Source organism: Bactrocera dorsalis, chromosome 6, assembly GCF_023373825.1.
Source record: "Bactrocera dorsalis isolate Fly_Bdor chromosome 6, ASM2337382v1, whole genome shotgun sequence".
Taxonomy (NCBI): domain Eukaryota; kingdom Metazoa; phylum Arthropoda; class Insecta; order Diptera; family Tephritidae; genus Bactrocera; species Bactrocera dorsalis.
In genome coordinates, this window is record NC_064308.1 from 18608975 (window position 1) to 18623862 (window position 14888).

At 36.1% G+C, this 14888-nt stretch overlaps 2 protein-coding genes and 1 pseudogene across 3 annotated transcripts; 1 reads left to right on the forward strand and 2 right to left on the reverse strand.

Moving 5' to 3' along the window:
* Nucleotides 1–4970: 4970 nt before the first annotated feature.
* LOC125779914 (small nucleolar RNA U3) lies at nucleotides 4971–5169 on the reverse strand (annotated as a pseudogene).
* A 1499-nt stretch (nucleotides 5170–6668) lies between these two features.
* LOC125779312 (uncharacterized) lies at nucleotides 6669–8982 on the forward strand. The gene is made up of 4 exons (XM_049460587.1): nucleotides 6669–7434; nucleotides 7489–7991; nucleotides 8048–8589; nucleotides 8844–8982. Exons 1-4 carry the CDS (start codon nucleotides 7201–7203, stop codon nucleotides 8915–8917), a joined length of 1353 nt encoding a protein of 450 aa, XP_049316544.1. The 5' UTR covers nucleotides 6669–7200; the 3' UTR covers nucleotides 8918–8982.
* On the reverse strand, nucleotides 8816–10915 carry LOC125779533 (uncharacterized). 2 transcript variants are annotated; one of them, XR_007423291.1, is made up of 3 exons: nucleotides 10569–10915; nucleotides 9014–9428; nucleotides 8816–8954 (listed from the first exon to the last, which is right to left on the reverse strand). XR_007423291.1 is itself a non-coding variant. In XM_049460896.1 (3 exons), exons 1-3 carry the CDS (start codon nucleotides 10583–10585, stop codon nucleotides 8961–8963), a joined length of 402 nt encoding a protein of 133 aa, XP_049316853.1. In that variant the 5' UTR covers nucleotides 10586–10915. The 2 variants fall into 2 exon arrangements, 1 of the variants encoding a protein (XP_049316853.1); XM_049460896.1 differs by lacking the exon at nucleotides 8816–8954 and having other exon boundaries at nucleotides 8961–9141; nucleotides 9225–9428.
* Nucleotides 10916–14888: the final 3973 nt, after the last annotated feature.

The following is a 14888-nucleotide window of genomic DNA, read 5'->3' on the forward strand; positions in this document are numbered from 1 at the left end:
TTGCAGAGGTTCGAGAGTGACCTAAGGCGAGTGTGTCGGGAAAGTGTTGTTTTCGAGGTAGTCGTACGACATACCGACCACTATCTGATCTAGTAGTTGTGGCTTTGTAAAAGTCTTCACAATACTGATCTTCTGGTGTTGTACTTGAAATGGATGGGAGTTCTTCTAACTCCCAAAATTTTCTCAATTGTGAATTGAGGTACACGTTTGAGATTTCCTCAACTTGAGTTGTCATTGTTGTGACTGGTTCCGCAACTAGTCCACTTAGGACCCAACCGAAAATGGTATTTTGCGCCAGTAGTGTTTTCGAAATTTTTTCAACATCTTCTACTATAATTTGTGATATAAGATCGCTGCCTAATAGAAGGTCTATTTGAGCGGGGGTGTTGCAGTTGGGATCTGCTAGCTTTAGGTGTGTAACCTTTTGCCAATGCTTGCTATTTATGTGATAGCTTGGAAGCATGTTCGTGAGTTGCGGGAAGACTATTGCATCTGCTTGAATGCGCTTATCCGCTTGGGGGGAAATTAGGGTAATGGGGCAGATTTTATTGGAGTTTTGAACTACTCTTCCGCCCATTCCCGTAATTTCAAAATTGGCTAATTTTGTAGGCAGTTGTAGCCTATTTTGTGCCCTAGACGCAATAAATGATCTTTGTGATCCTTGGTCTATTAAGGCCCTGAGTTTAAACAGTTTGCCTCGGTGTTCGATAAAGACGACTGCTGTTGGTAGTAGTACCATACTTTGGATCTCGCTGTGCAGCGTTTGAGTTTTTAATGCCTTGGAGCAGCATGGTGTCTCTTGGCAAAATTCGGAATTTTGTGTTTCGGGAGTTGCGGTTGCAACTAAACCCGTGGCTCTTTTTGAGAAAGCGCTACTTTGAGGTGTGTTGGGAAAGTTATTTAAGTGCAACATAGAATGATGCCTTTTGTGGCAATATGCGCAGTTGAATTTGCTTTCGCAATTATTGAGATTGTGTGAGTGGGACAAACAGTTTGTACAGAGTCTTTTCGATCTGACAACGTTGTTCCTTTCATTGATATTAAGTTTTTTAAACTTTTCGCAAGATTTTAGCTTGTGCCCCCCTTTACACAGTTCGCATGACGTTAATTTATTTTGTTCAGATGTGAACGATTGATTTTTAAAAAAGCTTCTGTTTAAACTGTTGTTGTTACTAGCTTGGGGTCTAATGAAACTTCGATTTAGGTCGTGTTGAACGTTTTTGGTTCTGACCGTCTTTTTATCTACCCTTTCCGCAATTTCGTATTGGGTAGTTAAGAAATCTTTCATCTGCTGCCACGTTGGGCATTTTCGTCTTAATGAGAGCGATTGCTCCCATAAAAGTAATGATTTTTCTGGTAATGCGGCGGTACATATGTTTACCAGTATGGGGTCCCAATTGTCTGTGGGAATATTCTGTGTCGATAGAACCGACAAACAATTTGAAACAGTGGATTGAAGTTTTATGAACTCCTCACTTGTTTCTTTCTGAATTTTTGGTAAGTTCATTAATATGGTGACTTGTTGGTCGACCAATATTCTTTCATTCTCGTAACGTTCTTTTAGAGCTTCCCAAGCCAAATTGAAATTGTAATCATTTAATGCGAACTGTTTGACTATTACGCCTGCTTGACCTTTGGTTTTGTATCTGAGGTGATATAGTTTTTGCGCTTGTGATAATTTAGGATGGTTTATGTACACGGCCGTAAACATGTCCCGGAAGGACGGCCATTGTTCATAACCTCCGTGAAATGTTTCTGTATCGCATGCTGGCACTTTAAGGTGAATGCCTGAACTCGCCTCTTGGCTTTGAATTTGTGGCAGCTCTATTCTCGGTTGTGGAGTAGGTGCAATTGCTTTAATTAATTTCAATTGATCGGAGATCATGGCTTTTGTCTCTTCATATTGGTCAAGGCAATTTTCATATTTGGCGTAAACCGAGGTTTTGAAATTTTCGGGTAGATCTGAGTCGTCAGTTTCTACTATCGCGTCATATGCAGATTGGAGACGTGTCCAGAAATTGTCAATATTTTGATTTTTGATTTCTAGCACCGATTCAGAGTTATCTTGAATCGGTGAAGATGAAAAACGAGTGCAGTATCTTATTAAGCTGTCACTCTCAGAAATGAATTTAGCGTAAGAAATATCTTTTCCCCTTTTTTGCTTTGTAGCACCTTGCTTCGAGCGTGTAGCTTCTGCTGGTGTACTTGGACTTTTGTCATCAGAAATCATTTTCGGAATTTTTAAAAATTGAGTAGATTTAGAATCTTTAGAGTCTGTGCTCATTTAGTATCAATAAATTAATAAAAGTGAATTTTTTAGTATAAATTCAGACGACTGTAAACCCGAAAACTCTTTTGCGTAAATAAGAGTTTTTATTTCCGAATTAGCGAGTAATGTATTGAAATACGCGTATGTCGTGTTACGCAGGTTTTTTGAAGTATTTAAGCAATAATATGATAAATATATTGTGTATTTTAAATGAGTGTATATATATATAAGTTTGAGGACTTATTCGTATGCCCTCGTATTCACTTTCGTAGTTACAGGCGTCAATACTCTTCGTATATGTGCCTGGTCTGTATGTAATGCGCTATAATATAAATAAAAAGTATGCAGCGAAGACAAAAGGAAATATTTGCCAATGTAAGTATATGTATATATTTGTTGTTGTACCGGACCGTTTATGTTAAATAAATGTCGGATAATTATTGCAAATATTCAAATTTGATTATTTTATATTTAATACTCCCCTATTCTGCATATATATTCAAGTATATTTAAGTATATTTACTTGTATATAATGATTGTATTGTTTTTGCGCGACACGAATCAAAAGAGAGTTCACCATGCGTAAGTGTTCACCTCTTTTTGCAAATACGAGTATGTTACGATATTAAAATTTTTAACTTCGTATAATATAATACGGAGTCGTTTTTAGTTGATATGTATGTATGTATGTATGTTCGAATCGATTATTTCTTTTCTTTCTCTTCTTGTCTTTTTATTGTGCCTTTTGTTTATTTATTTTTGATATACTGCTTGCTGTTTTGAGGAACAGAAGGATCGAATCGATTATTTCTTTTCTTTCTCTTCTTGTCTTTTTATTGTGCCTTTTGTTTATTTATTTTTGATATACTGCTTGCTGTTTTGAGGAACAGAAGGAGTATTACGGAAAATCTTCTTACGGAAAATCTTGCAAGTGGATACTTGAAATTAAATTGTTGTTTGATTAGCTTCTTACGTGTGTTCGTAACACAGGGGTAAGCAAATAGGCAAATAAAAGATTTTTTTCTTTACTGTTTTATATATATAGATAATATATATAATTAAAATTTGCGCGGTTTGTGCCGTTCAAACGGATTATATTAAATATAAATCCGTTTGTTATCATACATATGTACATACATATAATAAATATAAATGAGAAACGATACACTTACTTTATCTCGCCTCAAGGGGTTTTGGGGGATAGTAAGCTTTTGAGAAAGAGTTATATGCCTGTGTGCTCCGGTTTTCCCGTCCTGTTGTCCAGCGCCTGAGCGTTCCGGTTTTCCTGTTGTGTGTTGTTATTATGCTGTTTTTTGTCCGATCGCGCCCGAATTATGTACTAGATTAATTAGATTTTTATAACGCGGCGCGTTTGTTTGATTTAGATTTCTTACTTTTATTTTTTGTAAACTTATTTTTCGTTTTTATATTTTTACACCTGAACATGTAATTATGTATATACACATGTTCATATAATTACAAATACTTATATTTGTTATTGCTTTAAAAATGAATTTCGTTTAAGTGTGTGTATGATAATAATTCTTCTTATCTCCGTTTTGTCACAGCAATGCCCTTTTTTACTTCACTTTAATTTAGCTTCCTTCTTTTTATTTCGTTTTTATATGTATTAATGTCACCGCACACTTTATGTTTTTTAAAAATTTTAAATTTGATTTTTTTTTCTATAGTGCCTTTCTGTGGGCTCGAAGGACCATGTACTTTTCGATTGGTTTCCTCGCACTCACCGTTCGGAATCTTATATAAAAAAGAGGCAACACACAATTCCGCCAAAAAACTCACAAAATGTATTTTATTAAACCTTTTTTTTACAATTAACTTTCAAAATTCTCCAAATGTATTTCACTGAATTTTATGTATAACCAAAATATGAAATTTGCTCGAATTATGAAATTGGATCTTGGCACAATATTAAAAGTTGGCACTCGGGGTGAACAGCACGGCTTTCGTTGGCGGATCGCAAAAAAAGAAAGTGGCGAACTTGTTTCTCCGCCGCTTTTGTTCCCTTTTGGTTGAGGTGAAAAATGTAGTGATAATGTCGTTATGTGTGATGTGGATTGTAGGTGGTGTAGAGATGAGTGTGGTGAAAGAAGCGTGCTAGTGACGTATATTTTAATGCGGTGAGTGTAGAGTATTCTGGATGCGGGATTATTGTTGTGGTTAGGTGTTGTGTGGGGCAGGAGACTGAAGCTCATTTAGCCACATATATACTTATATGTACATATATTTGCATACATTGCCAAACAAATAATGCACAAGCATACAAACATATGCGTACACATATGAATATGTCACCAACAAAAAATTGATCTTCACAAGTCAAATTGGCGGAGAACAAGTGTAGTACATTGTACAACAAAAACGATTTCATTCATGAACGCAGGCGCAAATTCCACAAGGGATCTCGCTTCATTCATAAAAACAGAGGCCGTAACATCTCCCCGAGCATGCCTTTGACAACAAGTTGTCTTTTCGCGACGATGGCAAAAGCTAAAAATCATAAATTGCACAACTTTCTGGTGCTTCTCGCAAAAATCTGCGTCGATATGTATTCACGATCATACGTATACATACATACATATTTACGCATGTTTGTAGGAGAAGCTGCTACATGGGCAAGGGGTGACAATCCGAGGCGGATCGGAGTATTTCAACCAAAAGGAATTTAGTCATTAAAATCACCACTCAGAAGTCGTTTTATCCGTTGTAAGCGAACGATTTTCGAAGAAACATCATTTCTAATATGCCACAAGACAAAATTAGAAATTAACTTCTTAAACCTCACGCTGTCAGGTAAAACGATATACCTCGTCATCGCGGGTCGATTTCCAAAAATGGAAATGAAGACACACAGAAATGATTCTGTGAAGTATAGTGTTAATTTCTCAACGGCCAACGCAGAGTATTTCAACCAAAAGATACGCAAAATAGTTGAGAATTCGCAGAAATGAAAGAAAAACGAAAGAAAAAGGAGTATAACTTCAATAACGCACAAGCATACAAACATACATATGCGCACACATGTGAATATGTCACCAACCAAAAATTGAAGCATTGTTCTACGAAAACAACAACACCATAAGCATGGCAACATTGTGTTGTTGGTAGAAAAGCCGAGCTGTGCCGAAAAAAACGAACAAACGATCGCCGATTGTCACCGCTTCGCTTGCTGCTCGAACATCTTCGCAGACAAGGTTGCGTTACATTCGTATGGAGCAAGGTCGCGTTAGATTCATATTGAGCAAAGTTGCGCAACCTAAATCTATCGCAACCTTTTCCGGTGTCGTATAAGAAGTATAACTTCAAAAATGTTTCTGAATTTTGAGCACCCTTATGGGGTAAAACTAAACGGCAGTGAATTTGAATTATTTTCAAGACAAAATCATGTTCGATTGTTATACCAATCATTTAGCTGGAACAAATAAAAGGAGGGAACGTTAGTTGTTTAATTTCTGTGTGTATAAAATAGATAATAAATTAAGGTTGAATCGCCTATTTGACATTACGAGTATGTGTAAGTATATAAGTTAAGCTGCAATGACCACCCACGTAACAGATCTGTTCTCTAATGCATTTTTAGTATCATGAGTGTAACACGTAACAGCATCGCCAACACTTACAGAATAAGAGCGCGTTGATTGCTGGGAGAGTGATCACTCTGCGTCATGGATAAATTGATCCGAAACTCCTCTCTTCGCTTTCTGAGAGAGCCCATGATCCCACGGTTTGGTATGGCAATACTGAAAGTTCATGGGCTACGAATCAGGTGACAAGCAAAACAATGAATTGCCAGACAAAATCCCATTAAAAATAACTGACAAAATCAGTTCGTTATTTTTCATTGTGGAGTACATAAGTAATTGTGTTGTGAAAATATAGTGTTTTTTATTAAAAATACAGTGTATAAATGTTTTTACTAAAAATAAAGTTGGTAAGTGTATTATTAAAGCCATCGTAAATACATGTATATAAATATATTATGTTTTTGTATTATAGGAAAATGCCGAGAACTAAAAATAAGTGTGTGGCTGGATGCGTAGGAGCGCGACGGTTTTTCAATTTCCCCAACAAGGAAAAGGATGGATCCAGGTTCGTAAATAATTTTAATTAGTAGAAAAATATAGTTATTTAGTGAAATTTAGAAATATTTTTTCATAAATGGTGCCTATTTTGATTTTGTTTTAGATGCAATTTATTGCATGATAAAAAATATATCATACTTGCGAAATGTAATGTAATTTTGTAAATAGTATTATAATATTTAATAGATCCAATTTAATATGTTGTTTGGAGTAGCGTAGTAGATGTAAATATTACTATAATTATAATTTATAAGCACAAATAAATGTAATACTAGTAATATAAATAATAAATTATAAATACTAATAAATGTTGTGATTTTATTTTGTACCTATATGGGTGATATAGGCTTATAGGGGAACCGAGCACCCAAAACTAACTTCGGTAACGCGCCTTTTGTATACCTCAGCGGTGGTGTGGAAATTACAAACTCCCAAAGCATTTACTAAAAATTCCCTAACACATTTCTTCCATAGTGGCATCATTGGCAAATGTTATAAAAAATGTGGACTTTGACAGCGCTCTCTCGAATCAAAGAGTTTCGTACCAATTTATCCATGCTCTGCGTGACACTGAAGAGTTGATAAATAGTTATTCATTTATTCATAATAGCTCAATGAACTACAACAGTGAATATAGATAAAGTAATAGCACGTTCACATATAAGCAGGTTATGGTTAACAAAAATTAACCTAGAAGCTAACCTTGTTGCGTTCACATATAGCAAAGATAACCCAGTTAAATGAGAGAAATTGACAGCTGTATCCATATGTGTTTTTTTTTTTGTTTACATATTTTCTTCTTGTAAAAAATAAGTTAATAAATGAGTGATGGATTCAAAATTGAAAAAATGTTTACTTTTGTTTGCTGCAAACCAAGAAGAAAGCAATAAATATCTAGCTGCATTAAATTCCTGTAGCCGAGAATATAAAATTGCTATCCAACAAAGTGAGCAGGAATTACGGATACGAAGAGCTCGAGTAATATCAATTTATTATAAAATATTAATGTTGACAACAATACCTCTTTGTAAGGAAATAAACCCAAGAAGTATTTGGGCATACGTAAGTAAAAAAAGCACAATAAATTATAAACACATTTAAATACATATACTTTAGAAGCGACATGGGAACTTCTGGGAAAAGGATGTTCCATCAATGAACGACCGCGTTTTTAAGGAAACCTTTCGCATGAGCAGGGCAACCTTTGAAATATTGTGTGAATATGTCAAAGGTATTACTAAACAGGATTCATGCTATAGGAAGTGCATCCCATTGCAGAAAAGGGTAGCTGTTGCCGTCTACACATTAAAATCTTCGGCGGAGTATGAAACTGTTGCACGACTATTCGGTGTTTCGAAGGCAATCGTCAGCGAAATATTTCTTGCTTTTTGCCAAGAAGTGTGGCAATCATTGCGTCCCATTTATTTGACAGAACAATTAACGAACAGTGAAAAAGTGGATGAGTGTGTTCATGGGTTTGAGAAGCTTGGCTTTCCGCAATGTCTCGGTGCCATAGACGGTTGCCACATTAAAGTTCGGCCACCTGGGAAGGATTGCACGGACTATTACAATTATAAGGGGTGGTACTCTACAGTTTTATTTGCCCTTGTGGATTATAGGTTAGAGGTATAATGAATTTTCACTTGATATTTTCATTAATTTCTTTTTTATCCAGATATCGCTTCCTCTACATTAGTGTTGGCTGCCCAGGTCGATGCAATGATTCAAAAATTTTCCAATGTAGCAAACTAAATACTGCATTGAAGGACCCATTCTTCACTGCAAAAAGCAAAACAATTAATGGCGTGAATGTTCCTGTAGGCGTTATGGGTGATTCGGCTTTCCGATTTGCCAACAATCTAATGAAGCCCTATCCATTCCAAGTACATCCTCCAGAGCATGAAAAAATGTTTAATTACCAATTGTCCAAATGCCGAAGAGTGGTGGAAAATGCATTTGGACACCTAAAGGCTCGTTTTAGGAGAATAGGGAAAGGAGTTGACAACCACATCAAAAATGTTCCTCTTATAATAAAAGCAGCCTGTTCATTGCATAACTTTTTAAATTGTGATAATGATGTCATCAACCACAAATGGATAGAAGAACAAACCACTTACGAAAGTAGTGTACGCCTGGAACAGCCCGAGCACACAGATGCTGCAGCAGATTTTGAAGCAGAACCTGAAACAATTAGAAGAGCGATTGCGAATTCATTTTGTAAGTTTGTTATTTTTATTATTTTTATTTTTCATTTAACAAATTAATCAGGTCTTTATAAAAACTTTTCGTATTTTCACTCATTTCTTTTAAAATATCATTCCTTTTCTCTTCCGAAAGAACTGCTTTTTCGGTTAGTTCCACTATTCTTTCTTGCACCCCTCTCATGGACTCCATTTCTTTCTCAAACATATCTGAAGTTTTTTCCAAATTCTCTATTAAACGCTCATGGGTTAATTTCCTTCTTTTTGCAGACTCCGGAGTCGTCGAAAGTCCTGAAAGCTCATCGCTTGAAATGGATTGGGATTGGCTGCTCGTCGAAGGGTAGATAGCAGAGCAACCATTGTTGTCATCTGGTTCCACATCTTGAATTAAAATAAAATAATAAATAAAAGAGCAAACAAAAATTTCATTTTTATATTACCTATACTCTCTTGCATGAGTTCTTTGAAATTTACTGCCTTATTACCACTGAGTATTTCTTCCACCTCCTTGTAGTGGATCCAAGAGGAAGGCGAACCACCAGTCATACCCACCGCATTCTTTTCTAATCTATAAAATAAAATACATATGTATGTATTATAATGCTGTGAGTATGCAGCAAAATATACTTTTATAATTTTAAATGTACTTACTTGTATCGATTGGTAAAATTATGGACTTTTTCCTTTATTTCAGCTGCACTGTAGTTCATCTGCCTTTTTGAAAATTCCTTTTCCAAACGCGCAAAGATATGAAAATTTTTTTTCGCGCTTCGTAATTCGTCTATGCTATCTGCCCAGTGCAATAGCAGCAATTTCTCTGCATCTATTGTCCATTTAACACGGTTTTTCCTTTTCCTAATTACAATTTAATAAAATTATTTTATATAAGTATACTAGAGGACCCGCCTACGTTTTACTGTGGCTGATACATAGGTAGTACTACTAATACCATCTATATGATTTCTGTTAGTTAGATTATAAGTATTAGTTAAGGAATAATCGCATTTTTGATGAAGCAACAAAAATGAATCAAAAAGCATTTTGTGCGTTAAGAAAGAATTGCTTTTTGGGGTAAAAATACTATTGAATTTGGGCTGTGCATCAGTGAAATCAATCAAGTCCAATCGATTGTCAGCCTGGGGGACTGTATATTAAGAAACGGTTCCCAAGCGTGGAAAGACAAAAAAATCGGCTGGCAAGGTTATGGCATCAGTCTTCTGGGATGCCCGTGGTATATTATTCATCGAATGATAAATGAGCAAGTTTTAATTCATTGCATTGTGTATTTGATTGCAGTTCTATTCTACCATTCCCAATATTTAGCAATTTTATTATTTTTCAGGAAGGATCAGTTTGAAATTGTATGCATATATGTATTCATCATTGCCGTTTAAATATTGTATTGCTCTGTGCAATGCTTCGAAAAGATTTCTGTATATCTCAAACTTTTTATCAACACTTCAGTTATGCCGCTATTTTTTTATGCCAGACTTTTTGCAATTTTAAATTGCCTGTCAAGATACCCCCTCCAATAGTTAGCCGGTATGGAAAAAATGTTATAGCTACCCATAGATGTATTGAATCACCCAATTTATTACTTAAGAACCATTTATATTAATTGCCCTGTCTACAATATAAAAACTTGATCCACAGATGTCGCCTTTCACTTTGGCATCGTTTTGTTTAATGCACGTTTACGCCAATTTAAGGTTTGAATATTGGATACTGCGATGGTAGCGCCATCTATCAGTCAAACATTCCAAAATTAACAATTGATTAAAAATGAAAAAAATAATTTAAAACACATTTTCCAGTGGACCAAATTGTAAATCTAAACCATTCTCGAATCTCCTTGAACATACACACAAAATTTAATCAAAATCGGTCCATCCGTTTAGGAGCAGTTCAAATGCAAACACACGGTCAGAAGATTTATATATATAAAGATTTGCACGCATATAAAATAAAAATATATAAATTAAAATTTATGCTTACCGATTTATTTGCTCCATCTTTTAAATTCCTGCGAATTTTTTGTCAGTTGCTGTCAAATTTAAGCAAAAATATTCACAATAGATACTGAAGTGTCGCAATTTCGAGTATATTTCGACTGCTTTCCAATGCAACAATGCATATTTTAGTAGGTTATAAAATAACCGCGTAGGTTATAGAGCAGACCGAGGTTATCTTTTCATACAAATTATATGGCTAACCTCGCATTTTATGGGTAGGTTACAAGATAACCTAGTTAACCTAGCTAACCTGGCTAACCTGCTTATATGTGAACATAGTATAATACAATTTAACTGGCGCCCAACGTCGGGTATGGGAAGAAATATTATAATAAATTCTTAAATTTATATTCCTTACGAAGAAAAAGGCTTAACCCTTTTTAACATAAACTGGATGCTGCAAGTTTTTAATTAAGGCACACTCTCAACCGTCGGTGACATTGAAAGAAGGAGAATATGAAACATTTGCAAGTGTAAAAAAATCACCACCTGGCAAATTTAATTATCATGCAACGGTTTTTAAGAAGCCTCATTTATGTTAATAACAGCAATTTATTTAAAATATGGAAACAAAATTTGTAAGTGATCTGCTCAGTAATTTTAGAGATAAAACGTATAAAAAACTATTTGAAAACATTTATGAATTTTTCTATAAAAAATTTAAGCGGTCGCCATAATTAGATGTAAGATTAGAGGTTCTGCAGACAGCATTCTAGCTTCTTTTAACACCGTGTTAAATTTCAAAGCCATAATAGCTTTAGACTTGACTTTACCGATGCGGATAAACTACCAGTTTATTTGATCGAGCAGGCACTTAGTACCTTAAGGCAAGGGAGTCTGACGGTTGTAAAATTTTACGATGAAGTGGAGAGAAAGCTTACACTGCTTAATAATAAGACTTTAATGACTTACGAGGGTCAGCTAGCAAATTCAGTAAATGAAAAATACAGAACCGATGCGTTAAGCGTGTTTATTTCGGGTCTAAGAAAACCCATTTGCGATATTTTATTTTCTACAAGAGCAACTGACTTACCGAATCATGAACAGAAGTTCGTAAAAGAAATACACAAATTATGGAAAATTTAGTGGATGTATTTGAATTTTTTTGATGTACATTTGGAAATTAAAATCTTAATAACTATAATTCTACATAAAATAACTTTTTTCTTTAAAATTAACCAAATTCTTAAACAAAAAACCAAATGTATTGATAAAATCGGGTCACAAAATCAAGTATACATTTGCATTTTATATTTGGCATCTCAGGATATCTTTTTACAGTTATGTGATCATGCCGACATTTAAATACGTTTTAAAGTTTTTGCCGTGTATTATCGTTAGATATGCAATTTATTGTATTTTGTGCATTATTTAAGCCATGGCTGGTACTAGAAAGGAGACAACTATGGAAATAAGGGAATTAGTGATAAAATTGTGCTGTGAAGGTAAATCGTACAGACAAATTGGTGAAATTATGGGTAGACCTCATTGCACAATCCAAAAAATTATAAATAAATGGAGATATAAAGGAACATTGCGAAATTCCGGTGGGAGAGGCAGAAAAAAAATTTTGATTGAGGTTGATGAGCGTAATATTTTACGTAAAGTGGAATTAAACCCAAAGATAAGTGTTCCTAAATGAATGGTTGAAGTGTCAAAAATAATAAATAAACAAATGTGTTCTTCGCGAAAATAATTTGCATGGTCGGATAGCACGTAAAAAGCCATTTATCTCGAGTGTAAATAAGAAAAAACGGCTTGAATTCGCGAAAGCTCACGTTGATAAGCCTTTAAATTTCTGGGAAAGTGTAATGTTCACTGACGAAACAAAGATTAACATTTGGGGATCTGATGGACGACAAATTGTGTGGAGAAAGCCAAACACGGAACTAAAAAGTAAAAATTTAGTTGGGACAGTGAAACATGACGGTGGTTCAGTTATGCTGTGGGGGTCTATGGGAGCTAGTGGAGTGGGCACCATTCAATTTATTGAATGCAACATGACCAAGGAAGTTTATTTGAATATACTGAAGTAAAATTTACGTCCAAGCATGGAGAAAATAAAGCTTCCGTCATTGTTTTGGTTGCAGCTAGACCACGATCCAAAGCACACTGCGATGATAGTTAAAGAATGGTTGCTGTATAATGCTCCAAAACAGCTTAAAACTCCCCCACAATCGCCTGATATGAATCCCATAGAACACTTCTGGGGAGAACTGAAATCTGAGCTGAAAAAATCCAGTCCCCGTACCAAAGAAGAACTAAAAAAGGAGATTATCAGGATATGGGGCGAAATATCACCTAATTATACAAAAAAACTGGTAGAATCGATGCCTAGAAGGATGCAAGCTGTAATAGATGCAGCAGGTGGACCCACAGCCTATTAAATTAAAGAAAAACAAAAGTTAGTTGGATAAAATGGTTAATTTCCATGGGGTTATAGTTTTTTGTTTAAGTTTTTGCTTAATGTTAAATAAATGAATTAATTTATGTTCAAATATAGTCGATAAGAGTTCAAACTTTATATGTGCATCAAAAAAATTCAAATATATTCACTAAATTTTCCATAGTTTGTGTATTTATTTTACGAACTTCTGTGTATATTCATTTTTGTGAGTAACTGTATATTCGCGGCGTATTTTTCGAAGCGTTCCGATGGAAGGTCTGTTGAATAATCAATCAATCAATTAGAATATTCTAGTGCTCACAAAAAACCCGGATTACCAAAGTCATTACAATAACCAAAGAAATAATAGTTTTATTCACAACGGTGGGCAAGAGAAATTGGAATCAATGGATATAGATATATAGATTAAACTCTCGGCCAATAAGCCCCATAAGCGACGACTCAACAAGCTTGGAACTTTTTGCTCCAGGACACTTCCTTACCCCAATGTTAACCCTTAAAACCCTTAAAAGTACCCCAATGTTAACCCCTGCCGAACCCCAATAGAGGATGCAAACTTAAGTATCGTTAGCAGATGGCATAAATTAAAAATACTCTACCAGCACATTTGCAAGAGATGGAAGGAAGAGGAACTACATACACGATGCAAATGGAAATATCCACAACGTAATGTTAAAGATAACGACTTAGTCGTTATAAGAAACGAAAACATTCCACCAAACGAATGGAAGCTCGGACGAATCCAAAAGTTCTTCTCCGTGAGGAAAGTTCTCTGATCGCCATTCACTTGGGAGTGGCCAGAAACGATTCTTTTACATATGACTCAAGCAGCTCACGACTTTCGGTCTTTGACCAAGTATCCTCTGGGTAGCCTAAGAACATCCGTTTGAAGGCGAGCTAAAGTGAGAAGGCGAAACATCCCCTGCATAGGGTTGTGCGCTGGGTTTGGGACCCGCCACGTAAAAAAACACCCCCAATGAAAAAGCGTAAACAGCCTCGGGTTAGAGACCCCTCTTTTGACGACGACCATGGCAAACGAATTAAGGACTATGATTTAAGGGCATGTACCTGGAATGTTCGGTCCCTTAATTGGGAAGGTGCCGCTGCCCAGCTGGTTGATGTCCTTGTAAAAATAAAGGCTGACGTCACCACCGTCCAAGAAATGCGATGGACGGTACAAGGGCAGATACGAGTAGGTCCTTGTGGCATTTACTAGAGTAGCCATATAAAGGAGCGCAAGTTTGGTGTGGCATTCGTGGTGGGAGAGAGACTCCGTCGCCGAGTACCATCATTCATTCCTGTGAATGAACGTCTAGCCACAATCCGCATCAAAGCGAAATTCTTCAACACATCGCTGATTTGCGCCCACTCCCCAACGGAAGAGAAAGACGATGTGAAAAAAGATGCCTTTTATGAGTGCTTAGAGGGCACTTATGAGAGATGCCCCCACCACGATGTCAAAAACGGGCTTGGCGCCTTCAACGCCAAGGTGGACAAAGAAGGTATCTTTGGCACTACGGTCGGTAAATACAGCCTGCTCGAGGAAACATCCCCAAATGGGTTGAGGCGGATCGACTTCGTCGGGGCTCAAAATATGGTTATCTCTAGTACTAGATTCCAGCATAAGAAGATTCATCAAGTTACCTGGCTGTATCCGGATCGAAAAACTACCAACCAGATCGATCATGTTGTGATAGACGGAAGACACGTCTCCAGTGTTTTAGATGTGCGTGCGCTCCGAGGTCCTAACATCGACGCGGACCACTATCTTGTTGCAGCCAAGATTCGCACCCGCCTCTGTGCACGCCAACAAACACAAGGAAGGTTCGACGTCGAGAAGCTGCAATCACAACAGACAGCCGAACGATTCTCTACTCAGCTTGCACTCCTGCTCTC

What these genes read in the sequence shown, in the direction of transcription:
- LOC125779312 (XM_049460587.1), top strand. Translation starts at nt 7,201, where the DNA reads ATGGATTCAAAATTGAAAAAATGTTTACTTTTGTTTGCTGCAAACCAA. An exon ending in TTTGCCCTTGTGGATTATAG is followed by an intron (nt 7,992 to 8,047) that starts GTTAGAGGTATA and finishes TTTTTTATCCAG; the next exon opens with ATATCGCTTCCTCTACATTA. An exon ending in AGCGATTGCGAATTCATTTT is followed by an intron (nt 8,590 to 8,843) that starts GTAAGTTTGTTA and finishes TTCTTTTTGCAG; the next exon opens with ACTCCGGAGTCGTCGAAAGT.
- LOC125779533 (XM_049460896.1), bottom strand. An exon ending in AATTTTACCAATCGATACAA is followed by an intron (nt 9,142 to 9,224) that starts GTAAGTACATTT and finishes TTTATTTTATAG; the next exon opens with ATTAGAAAAGAATGCGGTGG.